Below are 27,322 nucleotides of genomic sequence, written 5' to 3' on the forward strand. Positions count from 1 at the left end.
CAGAAAGGGAAAGGTCACAATAATGTATTTTCTTTAAGCTGGTCAGCTGGTTTGCCCACAATTTTCTTTTTTTCGGACCCACTCCTGCAATTTTTACTAACACTAGCAAATACTCCCATTAGAGTCAACAGGAACTTTATCTGCACTGCAGCCTTCAGGAGCAGTTCCTGTATTTGTGACCTGATGATTTCTTTTTATTGCTAGATGAATAACTGAAGAGAACACAGCAGTGTGAAAAGTCAGATGCTAAGCAAAGTATATAGTCTTTTTCCAAGGCCAAAGATTTAGCATTTTCAAAGTACCAGAAGAAAGACGCTGTTGTTCTCAGAAGTGTTAACATGAGAATAAACTCATTTGACATGCATGGTAATGAAAAGAAGGTCATTTATTTTCCTGATCAAAATCACATTGAAGCCACACAGAGAAAAATAAACGCTTTTAACATTCATCTTATGGTAGCTTTGATTGATTGTTGGTTCTTTTCATTTCATTTAGAAGCTAGTACTAGCTAATGTTAAAAGTATTATAGCTCTTCTGACTAAAGACAGTGTATATGCATGACAAGGTGGATGAGATAGTATCTTTTACTGGACCAACTTCTGTTGGAGTGAGAGACAAGTTTTTGAGCTTACACAGAAAATAAATGACTTGAAGAACTCGGTCCAATAAAAGATATTACCTCACCCATCTTGTCCTCTATTTATAAATCTAACATTGCAAGGAACACCAACACATGCAATGTAAGTGAACTGATCAGGGACTTTCCTGCTACAATGAACATATGCTAATTTGCACTGCATATTTACTACTGCCAGCGTCAGAGTCCTACCTGAGTTAGGCTTGGCAGAATTTGATGTATTTTTTATACTTTTGATAGATAATATTAATGTTTATTTTTACTTTAATTTTTTATTGACGTACATTTTCACAGTTGTTGGAAATTATTGGCGGCAGGTGTCACAGGGTGCTCTACTCACCACTTGTCTGGCACCTCCTCCTGGTCATGCTGGAGATTAACTCTTGAGGTCAACACCCCTTCCTATGGTCGCATGCTGTGTCTCTCTCTCAGGTCTGCAGCTCCTCTCTCATCCAGGAACCGCAGCATCCTCTTAGTGACTCAGTCCTCCAGCCAGGTCACTCAACGTTCCCCCTTCCGCGTACAATCCTTCTATTCTCACAGTGACTCAGGCAGTCTTCCCATTCCCTGTCCTGCTGGTGCCACTTCCCCTGTGGTGGGTGGGGGAACCCAGACCCACTCTCTACTCTGGGTTTCAGTTCAGTGACTTTCAACCCAGCAGTTCTCGGCTTTCCTCTCCCAGCCCTCACTGCTCGTTTCCTGCACTGCTTCCTACCTCTGTGGTTCCCCTCCTTTCCCTAAGTGTACCACCTCCAAACCCTCCTCCCAGGGAGTGACTGCCCTTTCCCAGCAGTTTCCCCTGTCTGTTGCCAGCTTCCTGGCTTTATAGGCCCTTGCAATCACTTCCCTGCTCCCTGGCTCTTCCTTCAGGTGCATCCTGAAAGTCTATGAGTCTGTGAGCTAATAGGCCTATCTGGCCACCTTAACGCCTTCCAGTCCTGTCTGGAAATCCCCATGGACACCCCATCACATGGGGTCAAACAATAATTATTTAATGACAGTAGATTTTGAGATTCAAGAAATTAAAGTTTATAACCGTTAAAACACAAATGATCAAAATTACAGGTAAAAATATACAAAGTAAATATCCTTAAATCAAAATCTAGTAAGGTCTGAAGCAGTATTTTTCTTGTTTGCCAATCTGTAAATTTTGATGATTACTGATGGAAATATTTTTTTCGGTTTGTGTGGGTATGATGAAATTGATTGTTATCAACAATTACTGATAAAAAGCTAATCCTGCCAAGCCTTTTGTACCATAGAACAAACTGTTCCTTTCCCATCTCTTCTATTTCTTCTAAAGTCTTTTATCTATTATTCATTATTATTATTCAATTGCATTAAGAAAACTAATAAAAGTTCATGACACACACTCCAAGAAAAGGTTAAAAATGAAGATATTTTAAAATGAAGATAACTTAAATTTCTCCCTTAAAGCAGTTGCTTCATAATTTAAGTTGCAAACAAAAAGAATAGATCCTATTTCCTGGTTTAATTCTGGGAACCAGTTATATGCACTGTTATTCAGCGTCACTGTTTTTTAGGACTGTATTATTTGGACATAGGGCGACCAGACAGCAAATGTGAAAAATCGGGACGGGGGTAGGGGGTAATAGGTGCCTATATAAGAAAAAGACCCAAAAATCGGGACTGTCCCTATAAAATCGGGACATCTGGTCACCCTATTTGGACACAGGGAGTGTGATACCATCTGGGGCTAAACAGAAAAAGTGACTCCCAAAGCCTTGTTGTCCAGAAGTGAAGGCCTGGTGAGCTCAGAGATGTGAGTTCTCTGCAATGGGAAGAAATCGGGTTTTTTGCATTTAAACAAAGGTAAAGTGCAATTACTCAACATACTAGTAGAAGCAGGACGCAGAGGTATTACTATGTGGCATTGTGGCTTGCCCTTTACTGGCTCATGATCTACAGCTTCAACACTGTAACTGACAAGGTGGAATAACTGTTTGGAGATGGAGATATCCCATCTCCTAGAACTGGAAGGGACCTTGAAAGGTCATCGAGTCCAGCCCCCTGCCTTCACTAGCAGGACCAAGTACTGATTTTGCCCCAGATCCCCAAGTGGCCCCCTCAAGGATTGAACTCACAACCCTGGGTTTAGCAGGCCAATGCTCAAACCACTGAGCTATCCCTCCCCCTGATGGAGGAACTAAAAGTAAACTGCAAAAATAACAAGCTGTGCCTCAGTTCCCATATGTAAATACGGGACAGTAACACTTCCTCTCTCACAGGAAGTGCAGCTTAATTTATTAAGTGCAGTGCAGCTTAATTTATTAAGATTAGTTTGAGTAGTCGTTGAGATCTTCATACGCAAGGTGTCAGAACAGCACAAAGTGTTATCGTCAGTGTTCAGAAGCGACCATGATGATGTCCCTAGAAGTACCTTACACTGACAGATAAAGGACGGATTTTACTGCCAGGGACACAACTGAGAATCTGGAGTAATTCCACTCAAAATTTAATTCACGTGTGTGAGTGACTGAGAGATTCTCAGCTGACTGTGGCTCCTGACTCTCGGACCAGTGTTATCACAGATTAGCGTAACGTAGCGCTGCTCTGAACCAAGTCCTCTGCCAGTCAGAGAGAGTCCAGAATGCTGCATCTGGGAGCAGACTTCGTCCCAAAGCATGGAGGCAACTCGGTCATCTGGTGTGTCAATCTGGAATTAATGTGTGGTGACATACTGGAAATATATGGTCATCTAAGCACTCTACAGTTATGACCCAGAATAGGGAGTCACAATTAGTGACTAACTCTCTTGCGCTGGAAGCTTTTTATTGGATCACTGCCACAAGGGTTTTTTGGGGTTTATTTTTTTTGGACAATGTACTAATCTACTGTGGTAAAACCAGTTCCTTTGGTTTATTGTAAACAATTATGTCACATCTTGGAGCTAGGGAGTGCCTTCTATAGGAGACTTAATAATGTATGCCAAAGGGCATCCAAACGTTGTATGCATGAGAGAAATAATCTGTCAATGAATATTAAAGATATTTCCCCACTAGCTTACTCTCATGAAGGATATTGGAAGAAATCCGAAGAATAGATAGTGATTTTGTCACTGGATATACAGTGACATAAATACTTTGGTTAAAAGGAAACATTAAATGTATTGCAATTTGACCTTCTTTTGCTCATGCAAAGTAATATTAGAATAAAGTGAGATCAACACAATAAGTTAAATGCTTCCTTTTAACTCAGATCCTGGTAAAGAGGAACCCCTCTGGCAAAAGTAGCGTACGTTCCATCGACTGAACTTCAATGGGATTTTGGCATCTAACGCCCTCAGGTGCCTTTGAAAAGCCCAGCCCTGGCCATTCATGTTTTAGTGCTGTACTTCTTTCTTAGTACACAGAAATGCTACTTGAACTGAACCCAGAGAAAGCAATAGATTGGTTTTCCCTTTTCCAGCACATCTACAGAGTGCCAGAAAGCAGTAATGTTCCAGGAAAAATGCTAGAGTTGGCAGGTGCACTAATAGTAGTTTGGAAAACATGAAGCTGGATGTGACTGGGCACAAAACAGGGCCTGCATGTGCTAGAAAGCACTGAAAAAGTGGGAATATTTGAATCATAGTCATAGTCATAGATTTTAAAACTGAAGGGATCACCAAATCATCGTCTGACTTCCTGTATATCTCATGCCTCCTACACAACCCAGAACCCCCACATTGGCCCCAACAACCAAATCAAAATATTATAACCCACAGGAGATGAGACTATTATGTGCCACAGGCAGAGAACAGAAGAGACTGAGGTGCACCAATGCTCAAAGCCCCTGAAATGGCAGGAACTGATACATTGAAATATACCTCATGGTCTCAGCAACTGATCCACACCCCAGAGATGAAAAAAACCCATATCTGTCAATCAGGCCTGGGAGGGAATTCCTTCCAGCCCCCCAAATATGGCAATCAGTTAGACCATGAGCATGTGAGTAAGAAACTGCCAGACAAGCACCTGAGAGAACACTTGGTGCCACCTCTGAGCCCTGGTCCTTTCCATCCAGTGTCCCATCTTCAGCTGTGGCCATCTCTGATGCTTCGGAGGAAATAGACAAAAAAACAAAACCAACCACCAACCCAACCAGAATGTATTGGGGAGAAAACTCCTTCCTGACCCCTGCAGGTAACCAGCTGAAGGCCTGAAGCATGAGATTTTAGAAACATAAAACATAAACTGGAAGGGACTCCTGCCCCCCCCCCAAGCCCTGCCCTCTTTGCCCCCCATTACAAGCAACTCTATTTGTGGCCAATTTCTACCCACTTGATCTTGTGCAAATATTGTTCATTAGCTAAATAGCTCTGCTCCCTCCCTGGTGTTTACCCCCATGGTGTATTCCTTTGCTCATCGGCAGCACCCATCCAACCTGGAATTTCTTGTTTGTCTCCCCACAGATAGTCATGCCTTTATCCACCTACCTGATTGCTTCCTTTTCAAAGATAGCAGATAATTTATCTGAAGGCTGGGTTCATTTTTCTTTTTGTTTTAAACCTTTAAAAATATGTTTAGCCTGCTGTGTATTCAAACATAGCCAATTGGATGCTCCAGAGAAAGGATCTGTAAACATCTGTTAACTGCAGAACAAATTCCTGGCTCCCCTCAATCATTGTCTAAATAAGTAGAAAAAATAAAGGTTGTAAATCAAAATGTGACTTAGTGACTCTTTCACGATGAGGCCCAGTGAGGAAGTGTTTGAAAGCTGAGGGGGCTAGGGATGACCAAGAGGACAGAGATCTGCTGAGGCTTTCTAAGCAAGATCACAGCAGGAGGGGCAGGTTGTAGTGAGGCTAATTGGCTGGCTAGCTATTTAAGCTTTGTCTTTACTGCTAAAAAAAGTGTGTTTTACTGAGGCTAAATAATGCCTATCTCGCTGTAAAAATCTAGTGGAGATGAGCCACCACAGTTTTACCATGAGGTGAACAAGGCAAGATCAACGACCGATGGGGGATACAGCACCGACCTCGCCTCACTACCTCGTGATAAGAACTACAGGGCGCTTGGCTCCACTGTGATTTTACTGTCACATGTTAGTTATCTAGCTGTAGAAAACTCAACCTATTAGCCGTGATGACAAAATGTTAGAGCCCATGTCAGAGAGGAGGGACCAGAGATCTGGCCTGGATATGGGCAGAAAAGCAAGCTTTTGGGTAAGGACCAAATGTTTATTCTCTCTGAACTTAACCTCTGAACCAGTTTGTCTATTACTCAGCAATTTTTTTACAGAACCAATTATTAAGGCTGAGGTTAGTGTTTACAATGGAGATGCTAACCTATTCTGACCCACATCATTGCTTGCCAAGTAATGCTATAATATTGTCTTCCTATAATTTCAAGAGGCTCTATGTTTTAACCACTGCAGAGCGAACTGCTGCCCAAGTGCCCTGACTTTGTGTTGTGTGATTACTTTAGTCAAGCTTAAACTCTCCATCTGATGTCAATGAACTGTAGCATGGTGACTGCAAGGTTACCGACCCAGGTGCAAATAGTCAATGCCCACTTAAAAAGCTTCAGATCCCGTTAACGGGTTAGAATGATGCAAACTGTGGCTGCAAATGGGTGTACACATCTTTGGCTACCTGCACTGAACTGGATCCTTGCCGTTTCTTCTATGGTTCTTTCTTACAGCTTTGGTGAGCAACAAATCTATCATATTTTTAATATTAGAACGTAATAATCTGCAATTTACTAATTTAAAAGTGACTTGTATTTTTGCCCCAAAATAATCTGATGAATAGTATGCAATGAATAGTATCTGAGTCCATTAGGGGCTACTCAAGAAGTTGAGTCACTATTTGGCATGCACACTGCTATTAATCTTTCAGAGCATTCTAGGCTCACATATTCAAAGAGCAAAGAACGATATCTATGAAACTTTTTGCAATGCCTATGGTCAGTGCAAAGGGCCTGATCCAAAACTACTGAAGTCAATGGAAAGTTCCTTCGTATAGAACATATTTTCCTTTGTTATTTTAATGTGATAATTTGTTTTAATGAACCTGGATTCATTTTCCTTTTTATTTCCCTAGAGATTTTGGCTTATCAGAAGTTTAATATTTATTGATTGTTTGGCTATGGCAAAATGTCATTTCACTTTAATGCCATATCTGATACATGCCATTAGTTGTTTCTGCACATGGTGGGGAGAGAAATGATGATCAGATATCTTCTATTATTTAATTCTGTCCTAATCCATATATTAGCTTCTGTAGTCTGCAAAGTGTTACCAATGTTCTGTAGCTAGACAACCAACCCCAAAAGGGCAGTCTGTTCTAGCGCTCGCCCAGCCTATTAATCTAGTGTATTAATCTGTTTCTGGTAATCAGCAGAATGATGCTTGCTGAGGATTACATATTTTGTGGAGCTTCAGAAAGGTAAACATGTGTATTTAAAACCATTGGTTCCTTCTTTATTATGATCATTCACAATGTTACAGGAAAAGTCAGATCATTTCAAAAAGTCTGGTCCTAACAAAAACTCCACCGAGAATCTTTGCCCAAAGCCAGTAGCAAGAGAGAAAAATGACATTTCACCTTTACCTGTTGATTTTTTTTTAATCATTTAAAGCAACCTTCTGTAGGCGTTATGCATCAGAATTTGGGGGTTGGAAGGTTTCAGCTGCGTAGGGTAATCTGTAGTTGGATTTGTATCAACTGGCTGAATCTAATCTGGATCCATGGGCTCAAGATTCTGAGGTCACTGACACTACTGAACTCTTGTTTATACCGCTCCAGGGTGAAGCCACACCTCTCTGATTGCCATCTAGAAAGGGGGGCAATTCATGATATCAGCAGGTGTTTGTCAGAGGACATGAGGGAGCAGGCCCTAAGTCTGACTGGCAGCAAGCCAGCTACAGAAACAAAGCCCTTCCTAATTAAAGTATTAACAATACCTTTTGCTCTCAGTGTAGTGACCTGGAATGGCATGTGAGCATCAGAGCAAGCAGCCTCTCTGTTTTAGAAAGGTACCTGATGGATTACACAAAACACTGTAATGACTGTGGGCTCGTGTATTCTAACACCATGATCTTTAGCTGACCGCATACATTTGACATAGGAAATGCAATACAACGCAACATTTGGGCAAGCACTTCAAAGGAACTTGTTACGCGACAGTAAGCAGCAGGCTCTGTAGCAAGTGTTCACAGGCTCAGGGTCCATCTCAAATGATTGTACAGAGTTAAATAATATGGTTGCAGAGAGAGAGAGGCAGACAAACAGAGAGGGAGTTTTTGCCTAACTCAGACTGGACCCCCTCATTGCAGACTGTGACATGTTTCTGAGGTGGAAATGCTTCACCATATAGAGTTTCAGCATAGGGCCAGTTTCACTCCTTTGCTTTGGCTGCTTTCCACCGATCCAGTTAAATCGGCTCATGGCTGCTTTGCACTCTCGGAGCTGTTGAAAGAAGCCGGAATGTACCAGTGACTCTAGCCCCTTAGCTTTATATTTTAAAAAGTCTCATATTTGTTGGCACAACGCAGTTTCCAGGTGAGTTTTCAAATATTTAAGAATAGCGGGTATGAGCATTTCAGCAGACTTTGCTCACACAGTGCAGAAAATCAACTTGGGAATGAAGTCATCATTACATAGCAGAACATATATTTTCACAATCTGGTTTTGCAATTCCATTTATAATTATACTTGTGCGAGTGTAAAGGTTAAAGAAACATTATCGAGTATAATGTTGCATCTGAAGAAGTGAGGTTCTTACCCACGAAAGCTTATGCTCCCAGTACTTCTGTTAGTCTCAAAGGTGCCACAGGACCCTCTGTTGCTTTTTACAGATTCAGACTAACACGGCTACCCCTCTGATACTATTATCGAATATGCCTTTGGAAATACTGAATAGTCAACAAACTTCTTTGTACATTACATTACTGTTCTGTAAACACAGTGACAATACAAAGCAATCAGAGCTGAGGCCCAGGAACTCGTCCATTTTAATGTGTTTAACTTAATAAACAAGGGATTTCTTTTGCTTATATCCATCTGCAACATCTAATCCTTTACAAATAATAATCATAATGAATAAACATGTCTGTTCTTTGTAGTTTAATACCCTAAGCCTAACAAGGCTGTTCGATTGTCATGTCTGAACAAAATCTGTATGTCATAATGTAAAATAAAGAAGTAGTTGTTGGTAGCAGGCTTACTTCCTGTGAAACTTACATGATAATACAAAAAGAACAGGAGTACTTGTGGCACCTTAGAGACTAACATATTTATTAGAGCATAAGCTTTCGTGGGCTACAACCCACTTCTTCGGATGCATATAGAGTGAAACATATATTGAGGAGATATATATACACACATACAGAGAGCATGAACAGGTGGGAGTTGTCTTACCAACTCTGAGAGGCCAATTAAGTAAGAGGAAAAAAAAAAAACTTTTGAAGTGATAATCAAGATAGCTCAGTACAGACAGTTTGATAAGAAGCAAGTGTGAGAATACTTACAAGGGGAGATAGATTCAATCACATCAGCCATAACATCAGGGGCTCGTTCACCTGCACATCTACCAATGTGATATATGCCATCATGTGCCAGCAGTGCCCCTCTGCCATGTACATTGGCCAAACCGGACAGTCTCTCCGTAAAAGAATTAATGGACACAAATCTGACATCAGGAATCATAATACTCAAAAACCAGTGGGAGAACACTTTAACCTGTCTGGTCATTCTATGACAGACCTGCGGGTGGCTATCTTAAAACAGAAAAACTTCAAAAACAGACTCCAACGAGAGACTGCTGAGCTGGAATTGATATGCAAACTAGACACAATCAACTCAGGATTAAATAAGGACTGGGCATGGCTGAGCCATTACAAACATTGAATCTATCTCCCCTTGTAAGTATTCTCACACTTGCTTCTTATCAAACTGTCTGTACTGAGCTATCTTGATCATCACTTCAAAAGTTTTTTTTTTCCCTCTTACTTAATTGGCCTCTCAGAGTTGGTAAGACAACTCCCACCTGTTCATGCTCTCTGTATGTGTGTATATATATCTCCTCAATATATGTTTCACTCTATATGCATCCGAAGAAGTGGGTTGTAGCCCACGAAAGCTTATGCTCTAATAAATTTGTTAGTCTCTAAGGTGCCACAAGTACTCCTGTTCTTTTTGAGGATACAGACTAACACGGCTGCTACCCTGAAATCTATGATAATACAAACAGTTTCTAAGACCCAAAGGTCAGGGCATTAATGATACTATCTATACTTACAGCCAGGGGCGCCTCTATGTTTTTTGCCGCCCCAAGCACGGCAGTCAGGCTGCCTTTGGCAGCACGCCTGCGGGCGGTCCACTGGTCACGCGGATTCGGACCTCCCGCAGGCATGCCGCCGAAGGCTGCCTGTCTGCCGCCCTCACAGCAACCGGCAGACCGCCCCCCACGGCTTGCCACCCCAGCCATGCGCTTGCTGCGTTGGTGCCTGGAGCCGTCCCTGCTTAGAGCCAGAGAAATAGATATTTTATATGCAAACAATGGCATGCTCTCTGGGGGCATAATTCCTAGTAAAATTGTCAGAAGTGATCACCTTCTTTTCATAGAATATGTCAAACGAGTTTGCATGTTGTCTCTTACAGAAGTTGTTAATACAGCAACCGATGTTTTGGCTATTTTAACCCAGTGAATTAATTACGTTGATAAAATTATACTAATTAACAAAACTTTACAGCCTTATACATTTCTTCTACTTTTGTGTGTGTTTGCATGTGTGTATCTGACACGCATGGGAGAGTTGGAAAATTGGGCAAACCTTAGGTTGTTGCTTTGTATTGACTTTTCCCCATGTCTGTAGGACCTCTGTCAAGTTTATCGGGACTTTGCATAAATGGAGGAGGGTCTGTACTCGCTTCGTAGCCTGGCTCCAACCCCAGAAGCTAATCAACACCTTTCATATGTGTTTGATACAGACTAATTTAAAACAGATACTTTTGTTACAACGCATAGCTGTAGCCTGTGATCAGTGACACAGCTGCCTTTAATTTCATTGCAACTTTACATATTTACCCCAGGAGAGAATCTGGGCCCTAGAGTGTTTGAAATCTTCTCTTTAATCATTCTAGAGGAAAAAAACATATAAGCCTTTTGTGGTGTTTTAGTTAATTTTTGATTCTAGCAGATCTCTTCCCCACAAATATTAATTTTATCCCTTAAACATATTTTAAACAATTATGCACCAAATTCTCTCTCCTCCCCCGCCCCCATTTTAGTTTTTCTTGTGATTGTTGAATGCAATACTTTGTTTCTAGGAGTATCACTATTTATTGGCTAGTGGATTAACAGTTCCAGTCCACACATCAAAATCCCACTGGCTATTCTTCTACTTAAGAAAGGTGGATACAAGTACCAAAAAGGGGATATGGGCAAGGTTCAGAGGAGGAGAGACCAAAACGAAAGCCCAGTGGCAGGAAGGTGAAGAGTCAGGGTGGAAGTGAATGGTTCTGAAAGGTGGGGATGAAAGGAAGGGAATAGACAGGAAGTGGCAGGATTTATACAAGAAGTGACTTCAGCATCATTATCTATTGACCAATCTCCTATTTATCCCTCACTCTTGATTTGACAGGGAGGGGTGTCCTTATATTTCTTGCATCCTGCTGTAATTTAAGAGAGAAATTGCATCACAGCTCCTCCTGCTTTTACGTAACTGCCACTCCATGGATTTCATACAATGTAATAGGCAGGTAAACAGCCACAGGAGAAAAGGGAAGTATGAAGCAAAAACTGTTTAATACTAAGGCATGTGAAGACATAAGCAAGTGGCAAGAGGGCAACCTATATACACAGTAGAGAAGGAAGCCAAATCCATCAACATGACACTCAGAAGCCTGAACAGACCAGCATAAGACCAAAATAAATGGCAGAAACAGGTAGATGCCCTATACAGAAGAGGGTGTGGGAGGATTAAAAAAAGAGAGAGAACAGACAAGTGCAGGACCAGCCAATGGTGCTGCAGAGCTTGGGAGAGGTGTGCTGCCATTCTTGAAGGGGTGAGGCCTAAGAGAAGGCAGCAGCAGTGGAAGACTTCAGGGATGGGGTGGGAGGACTCCATGTGTTTGTCCAGTGGTTTCCAGGCCATGTAAGATGTCCTGGATGCTACCTTTCCTGCTTTATCCAGCCACTGGTTCACTAATCCCAATGAGATGATGAGGCAGACGGAGGACCCTTCAAAACCCATTCAGGATTTAACCATGTTAAAACCTCATGCAATAAACTACCCGTGGGGTGTAACTTAGCCTGAAGCATTGTTTCTGCTAGCATGACTGTTAAAGATAAATCCCTGCTTGTATTGTTTAGGCAAACTGTGCTACAACCATGCTAGCTATAATCAAGTTGGGGAAACCCTTGCTGAGTAGCGCCTGAGCCACACTCAGCATGTATTGTAATATTTCACTCCTTTTGAAAGACTAACACTTTAGTCACTGATAGTTAAATGTGCTTTTGTTTCAGCTCTCTTCACTATCTGTAGTGTCACTAGATTTGTAGGACTGTATTCTGTTCTCAGTTACACTGGTGTAAATTCAATGTGCTTAGCAGAGTTACACTGGAATAACACGGATGTAACTGAGATCAGAGTATGGCCCGTACAATGTTGTCTTATCATTTTAAAAGACATTACTATGGTGATACTTTTTGCCTTTTCAGGGTTTCTGATTAAAGGAGCAAATCATCATGTCCAATCCTGTTGTTCTGCGCAGTATTAGGAGATTTGAAGAGGATAACTACATTTATGACTCAGATGGATCATGTAAGACATTTACTCTTTAATCAGCTTCTACTTTAATTTCAATAGCCTGCTGAAAACACATGCCATACTAGATATTGCAGTTCGCATAATTATGGGCATATTTTATTCAAAACAACTTTTGTTTACAAGCCTAAAGCAACAATCCATGTACGTGGATGATCTCTTCTTATCAGCCTAGCCATCCACAGTATCCGTCTATATGTCCCCATCATCTGTCTACCAAATGTAACTAATTTATCTAGATTTTCATACCATGATCATCACCATGGTATCTGAATAACTCCATTGACTTAAATGGTCTTTTCAGCAGGGATGATTCTGGCATTCCTCTTTACATTTTAGAACTCACAATAAAAGCTGAAACACCTGTGTCCTGCAGGTTTCTAGGGTTGATTTATTATATTTAGAATTTATTTTAAATGTGTGAACAGCTCTTGCTTTCCTCACCCCTCTCCAAAGCTTCCTTTCTCTCCTCCTTCCACTCTTGCTTCATTTCTCCTCTTCGAGCTTCTTCTTTTTTTTTTTAAAGTGCTTGTTAAACACCAAGCATCTCAGTTCAGATTAAACAGGAGGTGGTGACAGGAGGCTTGGGGTGTTAGGTGAAGATGAGGAGGAGAAAAATGAAGAGAAGCTGCTGAACATCTTGACCTTGACTTATATGTTTCGGTATAAGCAGGTGGAAAATTAAAGGGACACCAGATATTTATATTTAATTGCAATTGCAAATGGAAGCAAGTTAACATGGTAAAATAGTAACTACATATGCAACAGGCAAAAGCAAAGGCACATTATAAGGAAATACATGTCCATACATGACCTCTGGATTTAAGCACAAAGCCCACACTCATTACATCTGCCATTCCCACATGCAAGGCCAAAGATGCAGTGGAAATACTGTGCTTTCATTGGGAAGTGTGCGGTGGGCAGGCCGCTGAGTCCCCGGGTGCATGGAATTCTTTGCACCCTTTGCACTGTGGCACACAGCTTTGCAGTGACCGCGCAGAGCAAGGGGCATGGAAGTGTCCATGCTAAGTGCTGTGTTGCTGAATGGTAGAGAAAGTAAGAGGATGGGGATTTTCTATTCAAGCTGCAGCAAGAATTGGTTGAAAAGTAAAACATGATTCCAGTCCATATTAGGACATAAAAATGGGCCGTGGGTTGCCAGTGCACTGGAAAACTCTAGAGATATGCATTGACTCTTCAGGAACTTGCACAATGACTATTCAAGCCAACTCTGTGCTCCCAGTGGTGTTGCTGTCCAGAGCTAGTGCTTCATGGTGTGCCACACAAAGTGACTTGTGATAAATATTTTGAGTACTGATCCTTATGGTAAGGCCTCCCCAGTAGGACCACTGTCGAGACAAGCTACATTTTAGGGCCCTCATCCTTGACAGCGTCTCTTGATGCAAAGGGTCAGATTGTGGCTGTTAGGCCGTGGCCTGAGTTGCTATGGAGGCTGAGGTGCTGTACTGCAGCCAGAGTCCCCAGGTGGAATTCTGCCTCTCTAAGTCACAGTTCTTCCAGGGGCTTCCCAGGAGAGGACATCTGTGTGACAGCTCAACCTTCCCCTCAGGGGATGGTGCAGGTACTCCTTTCTATGTACTGTCAGTGCTGGTGGCAAAGCTACAGCCCCTTTCAAGCTGCCCGCACACTGCACATGACTGTGCCACTCATCAGGACTGTGACTGACAGAGCCAGCTGGATAATAGCGAACATTATTTACCATCACATTATTTGCCACTTGATGGGAATATGCCTCAAATAATGTATTGAGTGAGTAATATTCAGTCATATATTCGTGGTTAATTATTCAAGGGGAGAGTGACAACATTAGCAATTAATTCATTATGCACAATCAAGGGTGCTGGAACAATTTGTATAGTGGGGGTGCTGAGAGCCATTGAACCAAACTGTAAACCCTGTATATGATGGAAACCACTTCAAACTGGGGGGTGCTGCCGCACCCGTAGCTCCAGCACCTACATGCACAATGAAATATTTCACCAACATTAATGCCTGGTGCCTGAGGTGGTGTATGAGTGAGAGGAGTCTCCTTGAATCTGAGGAGGACTGGGTACCTTGGGCCCTAAGTTTATTTCGAGAACGTGTCTGTTGGAGACTATGCACTTTATCAATAACTATTAACTATGGTTTGTATTTATTTCCCCCAACAGATAACAACCATAAGAAACCAGAGTAAGTCCCATAGTTGCTCATTGATCAGACAATCGTTATTTGTTTCTAGAACTATCAAGTGAAATAAATGTTATTAACACGTGACATTAATGCATATATGGTATTTATGGTATTTGAGATGCAGACATGCACTTTGCTTTCTGAAACTGCACTATTCGATTCAGCTGAGGCAGGCTAAAGCAATCTTTATAGAAGAGGTGAAGAGAAGTGTTGAAGATGTAGAGTAATGGCTGCAAAATATCAGGGTCTCCTTCAGCAAACCCCTTTAATATGCATTTTGTGTCTGTTCACACCACACCCACACCCAACCCAACCACCCAGCGTGTTTGGAGAATAACATTGTGGGGGAAGTTTCAACATAAACTTCATAACTTTTAGAAATATGAGACTAGAAGTGAAAAAGATTCAGTCGAAATCATTCAGCAGGAGAGGAATTGAGATTGAAATGCAAATTCCCAGCTATTCACAGGTTGAAAGGTCATAGAGACCCCAATCATTCTCTGTAACTGACAAGTGCTTGTGGGGAACATAACACCTCTATGTTCCTTGATTCTGGAGTTGCTCTACACCAGATCCTGAGAACTTCTGTAAATTGCACCTCTTCTTCATGGCCACAAAGGGCTGTTTCAGGAGCAGGGAATCACTAGCGTTGTTTGATTTAGTTTTTATTTGTTACATATTTAAAAAATTTTAAATGTCATGTAAACTCCAAACCAAATCCACTACTCATACAGCTCTCACCACATAAAAATGTTTGGTATAACATAGATCCCATTCCTGTTGACTTGATAGGACCTTTAGGCTTTATAAATTACTGCTGTGTGTAATAGTCTAATGTGGGCATTGCTGGAGGGTCAAATAATACTCTCCAGCAGAAACCCTGTGGAATGGGATAGGAAGAGAGACTCCAACCCACTCCAGGCATGCAGGTGTGGTGTGGTCCCATCCAGTCAGCAGTGCTAGCAGCCTGGTGGATGTGGGAGCAGGAGAGGACATTTACATTGGAGATTCACAGGAAACACAGGCCTATATCCTGTGTATCTCTGGCCTTCTTGCAAATCAGTTGTTCCTCCCTGTGACCTCAAGGAATTCCCAATCCATGTTATAAACAGTGCTATGAAGTGGGACTAGTGGTGGCCCCAGCAGCATAAGCCTTCATGTCTCTTTAACCACAGAATTTTGTTCCTAATCTGAGTGCTGCATATTGGCGTCTGCTTCTCTGGTCCATCCCTTCTCACCACAGTGCACCATCCTCCTGGTACTCCTGGGTGGAGGGGATTCTGCAGGATCAAAGGCATGGGGGAGTTTGTGATGGAGTCACTGCTCCCCTTTTTGCATATCATCCACTCCAGGCCAACAGTCCCCTCCGTCAGCAGAGCTAGAAAGGAGCACTCAGGCCCAAAAAGCTGTTTAAAGTAGGTTTAGAACTGGAGTCATTCTACAATAGTGAGATGTATACAGCTTTCAGAAAAACCTACACCAAATCACTGTCCTAGAACAAGTCTGAGAGAACCACATCATATAGGATTTTAGAAGAAAAATTGTGTGGCTAAAGTGTCCTACCAAAAAAAAAAATGGTGCCATTGATAGAATCAAGTGAAAGAAAAGACTCAGGTTAAAAGTGCTTATTCCAGGTATTTCTATACAAGTGAGGAACCTTCTCCAGAGAATAAGAAAAAGGGGACAAGGGAGTTAAATTCAGCTTTATATGCAATCATTAGGCAGGAGAAAATATATGATATAGCTGGAGATTGCAGTTTTATAATTCTACATTTTGTTTTCTTGAAGGTCATCAAACAAGAAAGAAAATGACATTCGGCTTGGCTTCTTTCAACTGGTAACGAAAGTGTTGGATTTAAATATTTTACACATACTGTGGGGTCACTGAAATGTGTCTTTAGTTGCAGTATGTAGTTGTGACTCAGTCAAACCTTTAGGGTGAAATCTTGACCTTACTGAAGTCGATTGGAGTTTTGTCACTGGCATCAGTAGAGCCAGAATTTCACCCTTTGTCATTATGCCACATGTATATTTCCTGTGGGTCATGACTATCTGCTGGGTACATTGTCATTAGAGCAGGTCAGAAATTTTTTTCTGATCCTTTTTTTTATTTTACAAAATATTCTTATTTTACAAAATATTCAGAGTTCTATACCCACATCATACATATGTTAAACTGTTTTGATGGTTAGGTGTAAAATACACAGCATGTACATACCATATGTGGCTAGAGAGCCGATGCCACATAAAACTGGGCATTTTCCAAGGTTTTATGGTAAGATCATTAATTTCATTATATTTCTCAGACTTCTTTCTTTTTTTTTTTCCTTTCTCCCTTTTAACACTGTAGCACTTCACCGTTGATGAGGGGTGGGCAAACTGTTCGGGTCAAGGGCCACATCTGGGAATAGAAATTGTATGGTGGGCCATGAATACTCTCAAAATTGCGGTTGGGGTGTGGGAGGGGGTGAGGGCTCTGGATGGGGGTGCGGGCTCTTGGGTGGGGCCAGAAGTGAGGAGTTCAGGGTGTGGGCTGGAGCGGGGGGGATGCGATGGGGTAGTGAGGGCTCCAGCTGGGGGTGAGGGCTCTGGGGGATGAGGAGTTTGGGGCGTAGGAGAGTGCTGCAGGCTGGGACCGAGGGGTTCAGAGGGTGGGAGGGGGATCAGGGCTGGGGCAGGGGTTTGGGGTGTGGGAACGGGTGCAGACTCCAGTTGGGGATGCGGGCTCTGGGGTGGGGCTGGGGATGAGTGGTTTGGGGTGCAGGAGGGTGCTCCAGGCTGGGACCAAGGGGTTTGGAGGGTGGGAGGGGGATCAGGGCTGGGGCAGGGGATTGGAGCATGGGGGGATGGTCAGGGGTGCAGGCTTTGTGCGGTGGTTACCTCAAGTGGCTCCCGGAAGCAGTGGCATGTCCCTTCTCTGGCTCCTATGTGGAGGTGCGGCCAGGCGGCTCAACACACTGCCCCGTCCACAGGCACTGCCCCTGTAGCTCCCATTGGTCATGGTTCCCGGTCAATGGGAGCTCCGGGGGCAGCGCTGGGGGCGGGGGCAGCGTGCAGAGTGGAGTCCCCTGGCTGCCACTACGCACAGGAGCTGATCATAACACTCTACATACATTAATTGGTAGTAAAAAGAAGAACAGGAGTACTTGTGGCACCTTAGAGACTAACAAATTTATTAGAGCATAAGCTTTCGTGGACTACAGCCCACTTCTTTGGAAACCTGTCATTAATTGGTAGTGTGTATTTATGCAACATCCCAATCTGAGTGTATTTAGTCAAATTTCTACCATATAACCACAGAACCATCAGGAGTAAGTCACAATAATTTACTTTATTCATAGGTTGTGTAGAATGTCCTAATTTAAAAAAAAAACATGCAAAGTTGACTATACAAGTAAACGTGAATTTCAAGGACATATTCACAGTAAATCTTTGAATCAAAGTGTGGAATACTGATACCTTGCAGTGATGCTTTATTATTTGGGTTTCAGTATTTGTTACTCTCTGCAAGTCTGATTATACATTCACTCAGAGAGCCGAACTCTGCTCCTGTATTCATGGATAACTCGCACTGTAATCAAGGGGGATTATACACCCATGCAATGAGAGTAGGATTGGTTCTACAGCTGTAGTAAAAACAATTCTGAATCAAATATTCACTAGTAAACATTGCTGAAATTACTCCCCTGAAATGTCAATCAGGGACATATGATTAATGAATAATTAATGCCTAGCTAACACCAAAATCACTCAGACAGTATTTTTTTTCCCTCTCTTAGTTTCGATTCTCTTCATCATCTGAGATTTTAATGATGGCTTTTGGTAGTTTCTGTGCCATTCTTCATGGTGCAGCCCAGCCATGCATGTTGCTTGTCTTTGGTCTGATGACAGACACATTTATTCAATATGACATTGAGAAGCAAGAGCTTAGCAACCCAGACAAGGCATGTGTGAATAGCACCATAGTGTGGATCAACAGTTCCCTTCACCTAAATGAAACAAATACATCAATAAGTTGTGGGTAAGTGGTCCATGGAGTTTTTCTTTTTTTTCTTCTTAAACACTGTAAGTGAATTTTTTGCTAGAGAAAAGGGCCCAGTTCAATCTAAGAGGCTAAATATTCTATCTATAGGAAACTTGCCAATGTTCTTTCTGTTCTACTACTATGCCTCAAGTCTCACCCTCCCATACCTAGATGTGGTCCTTGCAGGTATCTCATGCTTATTCAGCCCTTGGTTTCTCAACTAGAACTGTCAGCAAGGATGCTGTTTACTGGTGGCTGTTTCTATGATAGGGAGGGACCCCTGCATCCAGGAACAAATTTGAGACCCTAATGTATTTCACAGAGGTAACTAAACATCCATTAGAAGGGAAAGACTTTTGGTCATTTTCCACCTACCTGAACCAGATTTAAACTAGTCACTTCAAAAGAAAAGGCTCTGTAGCCAAGTATCAATTCCCTGAGTCATCTAGGCTCCTGGCAACTTTTGTTGAATTGAAAATGATTCATCTGACTGCCTCTGATGTTTTATGTTTCCAATGCTCAGTTTCTGCAGGAGCTCAGGCTACATGATCATAATGGTCCCTTCTGGCCTTAAAATCTGTGGCTCTTCTAATTCTGAGTTTGATGAGCTTTTAAGAAACTAGACTGGCTCCTACTCTCACCACTACATATAGAAATCTAGAGAAATAGCCAGGAAGCTCCACTGAACTATTTTGAAATAATGTAAAAGTAATAGCAGCAAATTGGTGTTCATCATGGAGATTAGGGATAATTTAGTATTTCCACATGATCTGAAGGAAATGATTTCAGATTGGGTACAACAACCACCCCTCACACTTGTCTATAGAACATTGTTTGATTTTTGCTACCACATTAGCATCTATATTGGTAAAAAGTAACGCAGGGCTTGTCTGCATGAACATTTAGTTCACTGCAAGCTGGGGTGTTACTCTAACCCACACTAGCCTGTTGTGAACTAACTGGCCATGTGGACTGTTCCTTACTGTGCTTTTATCTAGTCCTGTTTGAAAGTGGGATAGATTAACATATGCTATGTACTCCTGAGGGAATTCTGGGCCAAAAAATTAAAAATTCTGTGCACAATATTTTAAAATTCAACATATTTTATTTGTCAAAATAACACAATATAATCACACTCCTTTCAATTATTTGCTGACAAGTATTTTGAAATAAATTACCAAAATAATTGAAAAGGGTGTGATTATATTCTTATTATGTTATTGTGTGATGCTGACAAATATAATATGCAGAATTTTAAATTTTAATTTTTTTCATCTCCGTTGTCCTCCTTCTCCCCTCCTCCCCGCCCAATTGGAACTAACATCTCTGGGCAGCCAGGGCATCCCCACACCTCCCCTTCCAACCCCCAACCCCCCACAGTGACTGGGTGTGCGGGTGCCTGAACAGACACACTCGTGCTGCCGGGGAGGAGTGAGTGAGCACTGGTTCGGGAAAACAAAGAGAATCTGGTGGGAAGGGGGGACATGTTTCTGCGTACATGCAGTGGCACTGAATTCCCCCAGGAGTAGCTATGGAACTTTTAGTACACATCAGCAGGGTCCACATAGACAGTTAGTTCACAGCAGACTAGTGTTGGGTAAATTCACACCCCCGCTTGGTGTGGTGAACTAAATGTTCATGTAGATAAGCCTTTAGTTACTTTTGTTCTTGGCAAGCTGGGGTATGAATTTACCCCACACTAGCCTGCCGGGCACTCGCTGTCCATATAGACAAGTCCTATATAAGATCACTATCTACTGAAACTATGTTGGACACCTCTCCCCCAAAACAATCCTTTCCTGCATCTTTTCATTGCATGAGGTCTGGTGGTGTTTCACAACCATCCACTGCAAACTACTCCACAGCACTCCTTGCACTTCCCAGTCCCCTCCACATCTGCATTAAGCTCAGAAACAATCTGCCCCTTGAAAACAATAGACTGTTAATGAACAGCAGTTTAGGGGACACCCCATTATTTCTGATATCAGAAGAAGCAGGTTTGCCACTTCTTATCCCCAAGATGTGATGTTGTGCCAGCTTTAGAAATCAATTACCAAAGTGCCATTATTTTAAATTATCCTGAATAATAAATGCAGGGAATGCCCTTGAAACATCACTGTTAAGTGGACTGTTAAGCAGATTTGCTGTCAGAAATTTGTAACAATGTTGTTTAATCTTCTAATTTTATTTTATAGGTTCCTGGACATTGAAAGTGAAATGATCAGATTTGCAAGTTACTATGCAGGAATCGGGTGTTTGGTGCTTGTGTTAGGATACCTCCAAGTCAGTATTTGGTTCCCCGTGTTATTTCCAATATATAAAACACTAAACTGTTATGTTTCATAAGAAAGGGTCCTATTTACTGTATATTTTTGCACAATGTAATGGAGAAGGCATACGCCCTTGCAGAGTTTCAGATCTTAATTTCATTGGGTGAAACTCGCCTCCGTGCAGAGGGCCAGCCCGAGTCTAGATAATTGTAGGGCATAAGCCCATGTTGGTCCATTGCGTAGGGGTGAATGTCACGCAGTGTGAGATTAGTGCATGCAGCTTCTGTTTCACCACATGCAAAGTTTGCTCCACAATGGTTAGGGAAACAAAAAATTGACTAACATAGCCAAGTTCAAAGTGTCAAAAGCATCATACCAAATGTCAGTGAGGACAAGTTATTTCTTTAGTCTTTAGACTATACAATATGATATTATATATTTCATTCTATCTACCATATAAAGGACCTGATTCTCCTCTGACTTGCATAGGAATAAACCAGGAGTAGCTGCAATGAGGCCTATGGAGATACACTAGTGTAAAATTGGTTTAAGAGGAGAATCAGGCCCAGAATTTTCTGAAGTAATGGCTCAGCCCACTACAGCTTATTCCTGTGTGATGTGCTCTGGGGTTTGGACCATTCCTGTAAAATACTCTAGTAGTTATTTTCGACAGGAGAAGCCATTTTTCACTCTTCCTCCTAAAAGCACATGGAGTTTTGCTGGTGCAGAATGGTTGCTGCTCTAGCACTGGCTTTGTTTTGGCAGTGAGTGATGTGATCTGTACATTACATACAAATATAGATGGCCAAATTTTGTCCCCAGTGACAACCATGCAACCTCATCAAAGTCAGTTGTCTTGCATTACCTCTCCAACTCTTATAATTGAGGCAACTGCTTGGACAGCCCATGAATATTTTGGAGGTGTCAGAAATTTTCCTATTCTGCACTGGGACAAAACTGAGACCTGAAATAAAATACAAAATGAGTGTGTGTGTGAGAGAGAGAGAGACAGACAGACAGAGACAGCCACTCTAGAATAGCCAATAGCCCAGTGATTAGGGCACTCACCTCAGAGTTGGGAGGCCTATGTTCAAGTCTTTGCTCTGAATCTGGAAGCAGGGTCTCCCAAATCCCAGGTTCTGATGAAAATTCCCGAGCAGCTGTATATCAAGTAGATGTCACGTGTATGTAGTTAGAATATAATGGTTTTCTTAACAGTAAGTCAGTATCCACATTACTGTCTTCCCAGATCTGCTTTTGGATAATGTCTGCAGCTCGTCAGATTCAGAAAATCAGGAAAGCGTATTTCAGGAAAATAATGAGAATGGATATAGGCTGGTTTGACTGTACATCAGTCGGAGAACTGAATACACGAATCTCTGAGTAAGTAATCTAGAAGAACCCTATGCCACAGTGCATGTCCTTTTAGTTTCTAAGGTGCTGTGAACAATGAGCAGTACATAAAAGACTTTAGAAGACTCGGTCCACTAAAGGCTAAGCCATCTCCTATTGACTTCACTGGAAGTTGGATCAGGCTCTAAAGACCTGATCCAAACCCCTTCAAGTCTTTGGAAAGACTCACATTGACTTCAATGGTCTTTGTATGAGACCTTAAAACCCCAGTTATGGACTCCTAACTTAGGTAAAACATAAATACTCTTGTGACAGGGGTCCATATAAATACATAGACTGTCAGAGAGGTTATCAGCTAAATTCTACTGTAAGTTCCACAGTCCACATTTGGAGAACAGGAGAACTGAATTTTATAAAGAGCTAAAACAATACATTGAGGATCCCATTCATAAAAAAATCCTCCATATAGAGAGAGCAGGGAAGTTACATTCCAACCATTGTCATTGTCACTTTCCTGTGACTGCAGAACTTTTTTTTCCCTTCTGCCTCTTGCCATTGCATAGTGGTGCCTGTCACTTCCAGTAAAGTTCTGGACCAAGGTCAATTGTGTGTGAGCGAGAAGAATTTCAGGGGAAAAAGATGATGTAAATAGCTTTGCATTTCCAACTACGCTGATGTAAGCCAGTTCTCATCTTTGGCACCGCTTTGTGTCACGCACCCAGAGAATACTCAGCATCAAAACGTTCCAGAGAAACCTTCCAAACTTGTAAACATGTTTCATAAATCAAACGTGTTTCTTTTTGCAGTAGATAACGTAACATCTTACTGAATGCACCAATGTGCTAGTAGTTCTGCATCTTATGGCTATTCCGAACCTCATGCCCTCTGCTCCTGAGGGTGACATGAGTTGACTGCTTTGCAGTTCTCATGCATGAGGTGACAACCAAGAGCTGCGGAAGTGTGTGACCACTGAGTCATATTAAGACCCGACAGAAATGTCTTCTGCACTGAGAAAGTGCATTACACAGGAGAAATGCACCTGTGTGTTCATTGTTACTGAAAACTGTGCAGTTGCTCTAGGGCTAGATCATCATAATCATTATCTGTCACACGGGAAGGGTAAGGGATTGCACCGGAAGCCTTCCAAGGGCCTCCCACAATAGCAGTTCATACACTCCCTGCTCCATTCTGTCCCCCCTCCAAGGGAACATGAAGCTGGAAAAGCGGTGGGGAGGGGCTAGGAGAGAGAGGGAAGAGTTGGGGTCTTGGCCTTGTCCTCCCTCCGAATCATCCCACAGAGAAGGGCTGGTACTCCGAAGGAGTCAATGCAGTCTATTTTAAGGGACAAAGGGCAGGATGCTCAGCCCCTGGGGGAAGTGGTTATCTCAAGTCCTTCTTTAGATTGCACACACACAGACCTCTTGCCATTGGGGAATTGCACCAACTCCTCACTACAGCCCAGAGTTTCTGAAAGTGGTGATAGTGGGAAAGAATAGGGGCAAGGAAAATTACAGGGCCCCAATTCAGCTCTGAATTATAATGCAGGGGAAATGAGATTCATCTATCTTTGCTTTTCTTGTTCTCTACAGTGATGTGAACAAAATCAATGATGCTATTGCTGATCAAGCAGCACTCTTTATCCAGCGCTTCACCACCTTTATCTGTGGATTCCTGTTAGGATTTGCTAGTGGCTGGAAACTGACCATGGTTATTATTGCTGTCAGCCCACTACTTGGGATCGGAGCAGCTACCCTGGGCTTGGTGAGAGATTTTAATGCAATTCATGTCTTAATGCGATGATTATTTAGAGTGAGATAGTAATATACCAGAGGGCTGGGGGCCAGATTCAGATCATAGTGGCACTGGTGTAAATACTTCCACTGAACTGTGTCAAGACTCAAGAGACTTTGGATTAACAATGCTGTTGCTGAGATCAGAAACTGGCCGACAGATTTCTTTCACTGTAATACCTAATGTTTTAGAAAGTTCCTCAACAAGGGGTTTGAACTGTGCATATGTGTGAGAGGGAGGAAGTTCTGGTATAGTGCCATGTCTTGTTTGCCCCTTTCCCTGCTCCCCCATTTTCACTACCCCAACTGCAAGTGAACTAAAGCTTCTCCTTTTCTGCAACCTTCCTCATTACAATTCCCCATTTTTCTGCCAGAAAATGAAAGTCAGGATGAAAACATAAAACCAAAATACCCCTAAAGTTCTGTGTGGCTATTCTTGCTCTCCATTTTCTCTGTGGTGGCTGCTCTATTTCCCTCCTATCCATTTGTCATTTTGCTCTTCTGTCCATTGAATGTTTCCCCCCTCACTCTCTCTCTTCTTCCATATACTCACTGTCTCTCCCACTTGCTGGATCCCTCGCCCCATCTCTTTCTGGCCCCCTTTTCTCTCTATTTTCTCCACAAGCCAGGTCTCCCTGATATCTGGGCCACCCTCTCCAAGCTTGTCCCATGGTGTTTCCATCTCTCCACTATCTGATGGATATTCTTTTAGTCTCTGGTGGGTCACTGTACTCCTAGCTGTCCAGTTTATCAGGATTGTCTGGATGGAGAAGCCTAAGCTGCTTTTAGGGCTCTTTGGCAGCTCTACAGCTGATTACTGTCATGGAATAAAAGAGGATGTGGAAGGGGTAGACTGAAATGAGTCGCTGCAACTGCCCTGCCACTAGGGTGACCAGATGTCCTGATTTTATAGGGTCAGTCCTGATATTCGGTGCTTTGTTGAACCTATTACCCCCAACCCCCATCCTGATTTTTCACACTTGGTATCTGGTCACCCTACCTGCTGCTGCTCAGGCATCTGGTCTCCAGTGGCTTTGCTAAGGACTGCCACAAGGGAACAAAGAGGGAGTGCTGAGGTCTCTACTTAAGCTACTCCTATGGCTGCCCTATTGGCAACAGGAGCAGATACACAAGCAGGTGGGAAACGCTGAAGTAGCTGCTTGCTGCTTTTTCCCACTCCTTATTGTCAGCCCAGCTGAAGAGTGATTCAGCACTGGAAACTGTGTGGCACCTGGAGTTTACAGCCACTGCCCCTCTCTACTTCCAGCTGGCATCCTCTGTTACTCCTTCCCTTGCTGCTTAACTCTGCTTAACCCTTCCCAGAGCTGCTTAGAGCCATGCAGGAGCAAGGAAGGAGGAGAATGTGAAACCACTCATTGTCAGCTGCTCTCCCCAGTGACTCTCACATTCAGCAAAGCAGTTGGCAATGGGATATGGCCATGCTGCCCAGAGTGCAAGTGTACATTGTGGCCACATGCTAGTGGGGGTTTGTGCATGAACAGGACAACACAGAAGATTCTGAGGACATAAAAATAAAAATCTGTGGTCTATAAATTCTGCTTAGAGTATGCTGGGGAGACATAAAGTCTGGCTAGTATTGTTGACAATGAGGAGTGCTTGCTGATAATGCTTGATTGGTTAAACACGGTACTGTAAGCACTAAAACTGGAGCAGGATAATATTTTGCCACTAATTCTTCTTGACTTTTTAGGCTGTGGCAAAACTGACAGGCCTAGAGTTAAAGGCATATGCAAAAGCTGGTGCTGTGGCTGATGAAGTGCTGTCATCAATCAGAACAGTGGCTGCTTTTGGTGGGGAGAGGAAAGAAATTGAAAGGTTTGTTCGGTCACATTTCTATGAGGTTTCTTATTTCTTTAGATTGAAACAATAGGTTGGTTTTTTAAAAAAAAAGGTTATCATAAACTCCCAGGCCCTGGCAATTAGTCTGACAACTACAAAATAATGACCACCCAACAGCATTCAAAAAACATACACGTAGCTAACCCATAAATTCAGCCTGCCAGCAACATCATGCAATCATAAACTTTAACACCTTATAACTCAGCCAGCCAGTGAATTACAGCAGCAGAATAACTCCTTTCCATCTGCCCATCACCTCCAGGAACATACTTTCAGCCTTCCCCCAAACCCTGGCAAATATGTGGCTTTTTCAGTGTTCCTGGAAAGTCATCAAGGGCAGGCTATTTCAAGCCAAGCAGGGGGGCAAGTTCCAGCCACAGGGTCCTTGCAGAAAATGCCCTTCCAGCAGTTCCCTCTCTTTTATTTCTTTGAATTAGCATTCCAAATGGCTAGATATTGATGCATACTGTACTGTTTCATCCACATTGCTCTAAATAGCAAAAGCCACTTTGCCAATACAACAGCCATTATCCCTGTTGTCATTCCCACTTAAAGACAGCTGTTTATAAAATAAGAATATATCTATGTCTTTAAAATGAGCTTTTCAAAAGAGATTTTAGACATACGGTTACAATATCTCCATAAGATGGAGTAGTGTAGGTGTCTTTCAATGAGAAATGACTTGAAGGAAATGCAAGACTGGAAACTCAGTATTTGAATATGTGAAAAAGGCAGCAAATTGATTGAAGTACTGTAAGGTACATTATATAATTGTTTAGAAATTAACAAGTGATCCACAGCAGATATGAGCCATTATTTAAAAAAATCAAGGATGCTCAGCTCAATGTGCTCCAAAATAAAGGTTTTTGCTGAAGACCCAATAGAAATGATTCCATGATTTTTTTAAAAAATTCTATGTGAGTTGCAAATGATGTAAGAAATGTATCTGAAAACACATACATACATTTCTTACATTGCTTGCAAGCCAAATATAGCATTATGGCACCTGAGAAAGGGAAAGGGGAATTGATTACAAGCACTTGTGAAACTGACTAGCCTATTTTTGTTGACTACATTGGGAAAACTACAAATAGTAAATGAACAGTATAAATACTTAAAAGTAAATTAGATTTTTAAAAAAATCCTTCATGTTAATAATGTGAAGTGTTATTAGTCACCAAAATTTGCTTTCTGAAAATATCTGTATAAATATACCTTAGCTTATGGAATGTAATGAACAGTCAAAACAAAATTTTATTTAGAAGTTGCCAAAATATTTATGAACAGTTTTTTCCCATTATTCACCCAGGTCTAGCAAAGACATTTTTTTTAAATGTACGATTTTTAACCTCACCATTCTCTTTAACAATAACAACAACAAACCACCCTAAACATTAATAGAACCTTGGTGTCAACTGCT

The 27,322-nt window shown here is 42.0% G+C and overlaps 1 protein-coding gene across 3 annotated transcripts in view; it reads left to right on the forward strand.

The window, feature by feature from the left end:
• Window positions 1-5,739: 5,739 nt before the first annotated feature.
• The window catches only part of ABCB11 (ATP binding cassette subfamily B member 11), a 72,209-nt gene continuing 50,626 nt past the window's right edge, over window positions 5,740-27,322 (forward strand). For 2 of the 3 annotated variants that reach the window (XM_054044670.1, XM_054044672.1), the window contains exons 1-9: window positions 6,200-6,287; window positions 12,307-12,409; window positions 14,584-14,605; window positions 16,394-16,442; window positions 18,385-18,626; window positions 20,825-20,912; window positions 22,149-22,282; window positions 23,842-24,013; window positions 25,754-25,878. In XM_054044670.1, the coding sequence (XP_053900645.1) occupies window positions 12,334-12,409; window positions 14,584-14,605; window positions 16,394-16,442; window positions 18,385-18,626; window positions 20,825-20,912; window positions 22,149-22,282; window positions 23,842-24,013; window positions 25,754-25,878 (908 nt within the window). In that variant the 5' untranslated portion in view covers window positions 6,200-6,287; window positions 12,307-12,333. Of the gene's footprint in view, window positions 5,805-6,199; window positions 6,288-12,306; window positions 12,410-14,583; window positions 14,606-16,393; window positions 16,443-18,384; window positions 18,627-20,824; window positions 20,913-22,148; window positions 22,283-23,841; window positions 24,014-25,753; window positions 25,879-27,322 lie in introns of those variants that run through there. The other variant, XM_054044671.1, reaches the window with a different exon arrangement.

Source organism: Malaclemys terrapin, chromosome 11, assembly GCF_027887155.1.
Source record: "Malaclemys terrapin pileata isolate rMalTer1 chromosome 11, rMalTer1.hap1, whole genome shotgun sequence".
NCBI lineage: Eukaryota > Metazoa > Chordata > Testudines > Emydidae > Malaclemys > Malaclemys terrapin.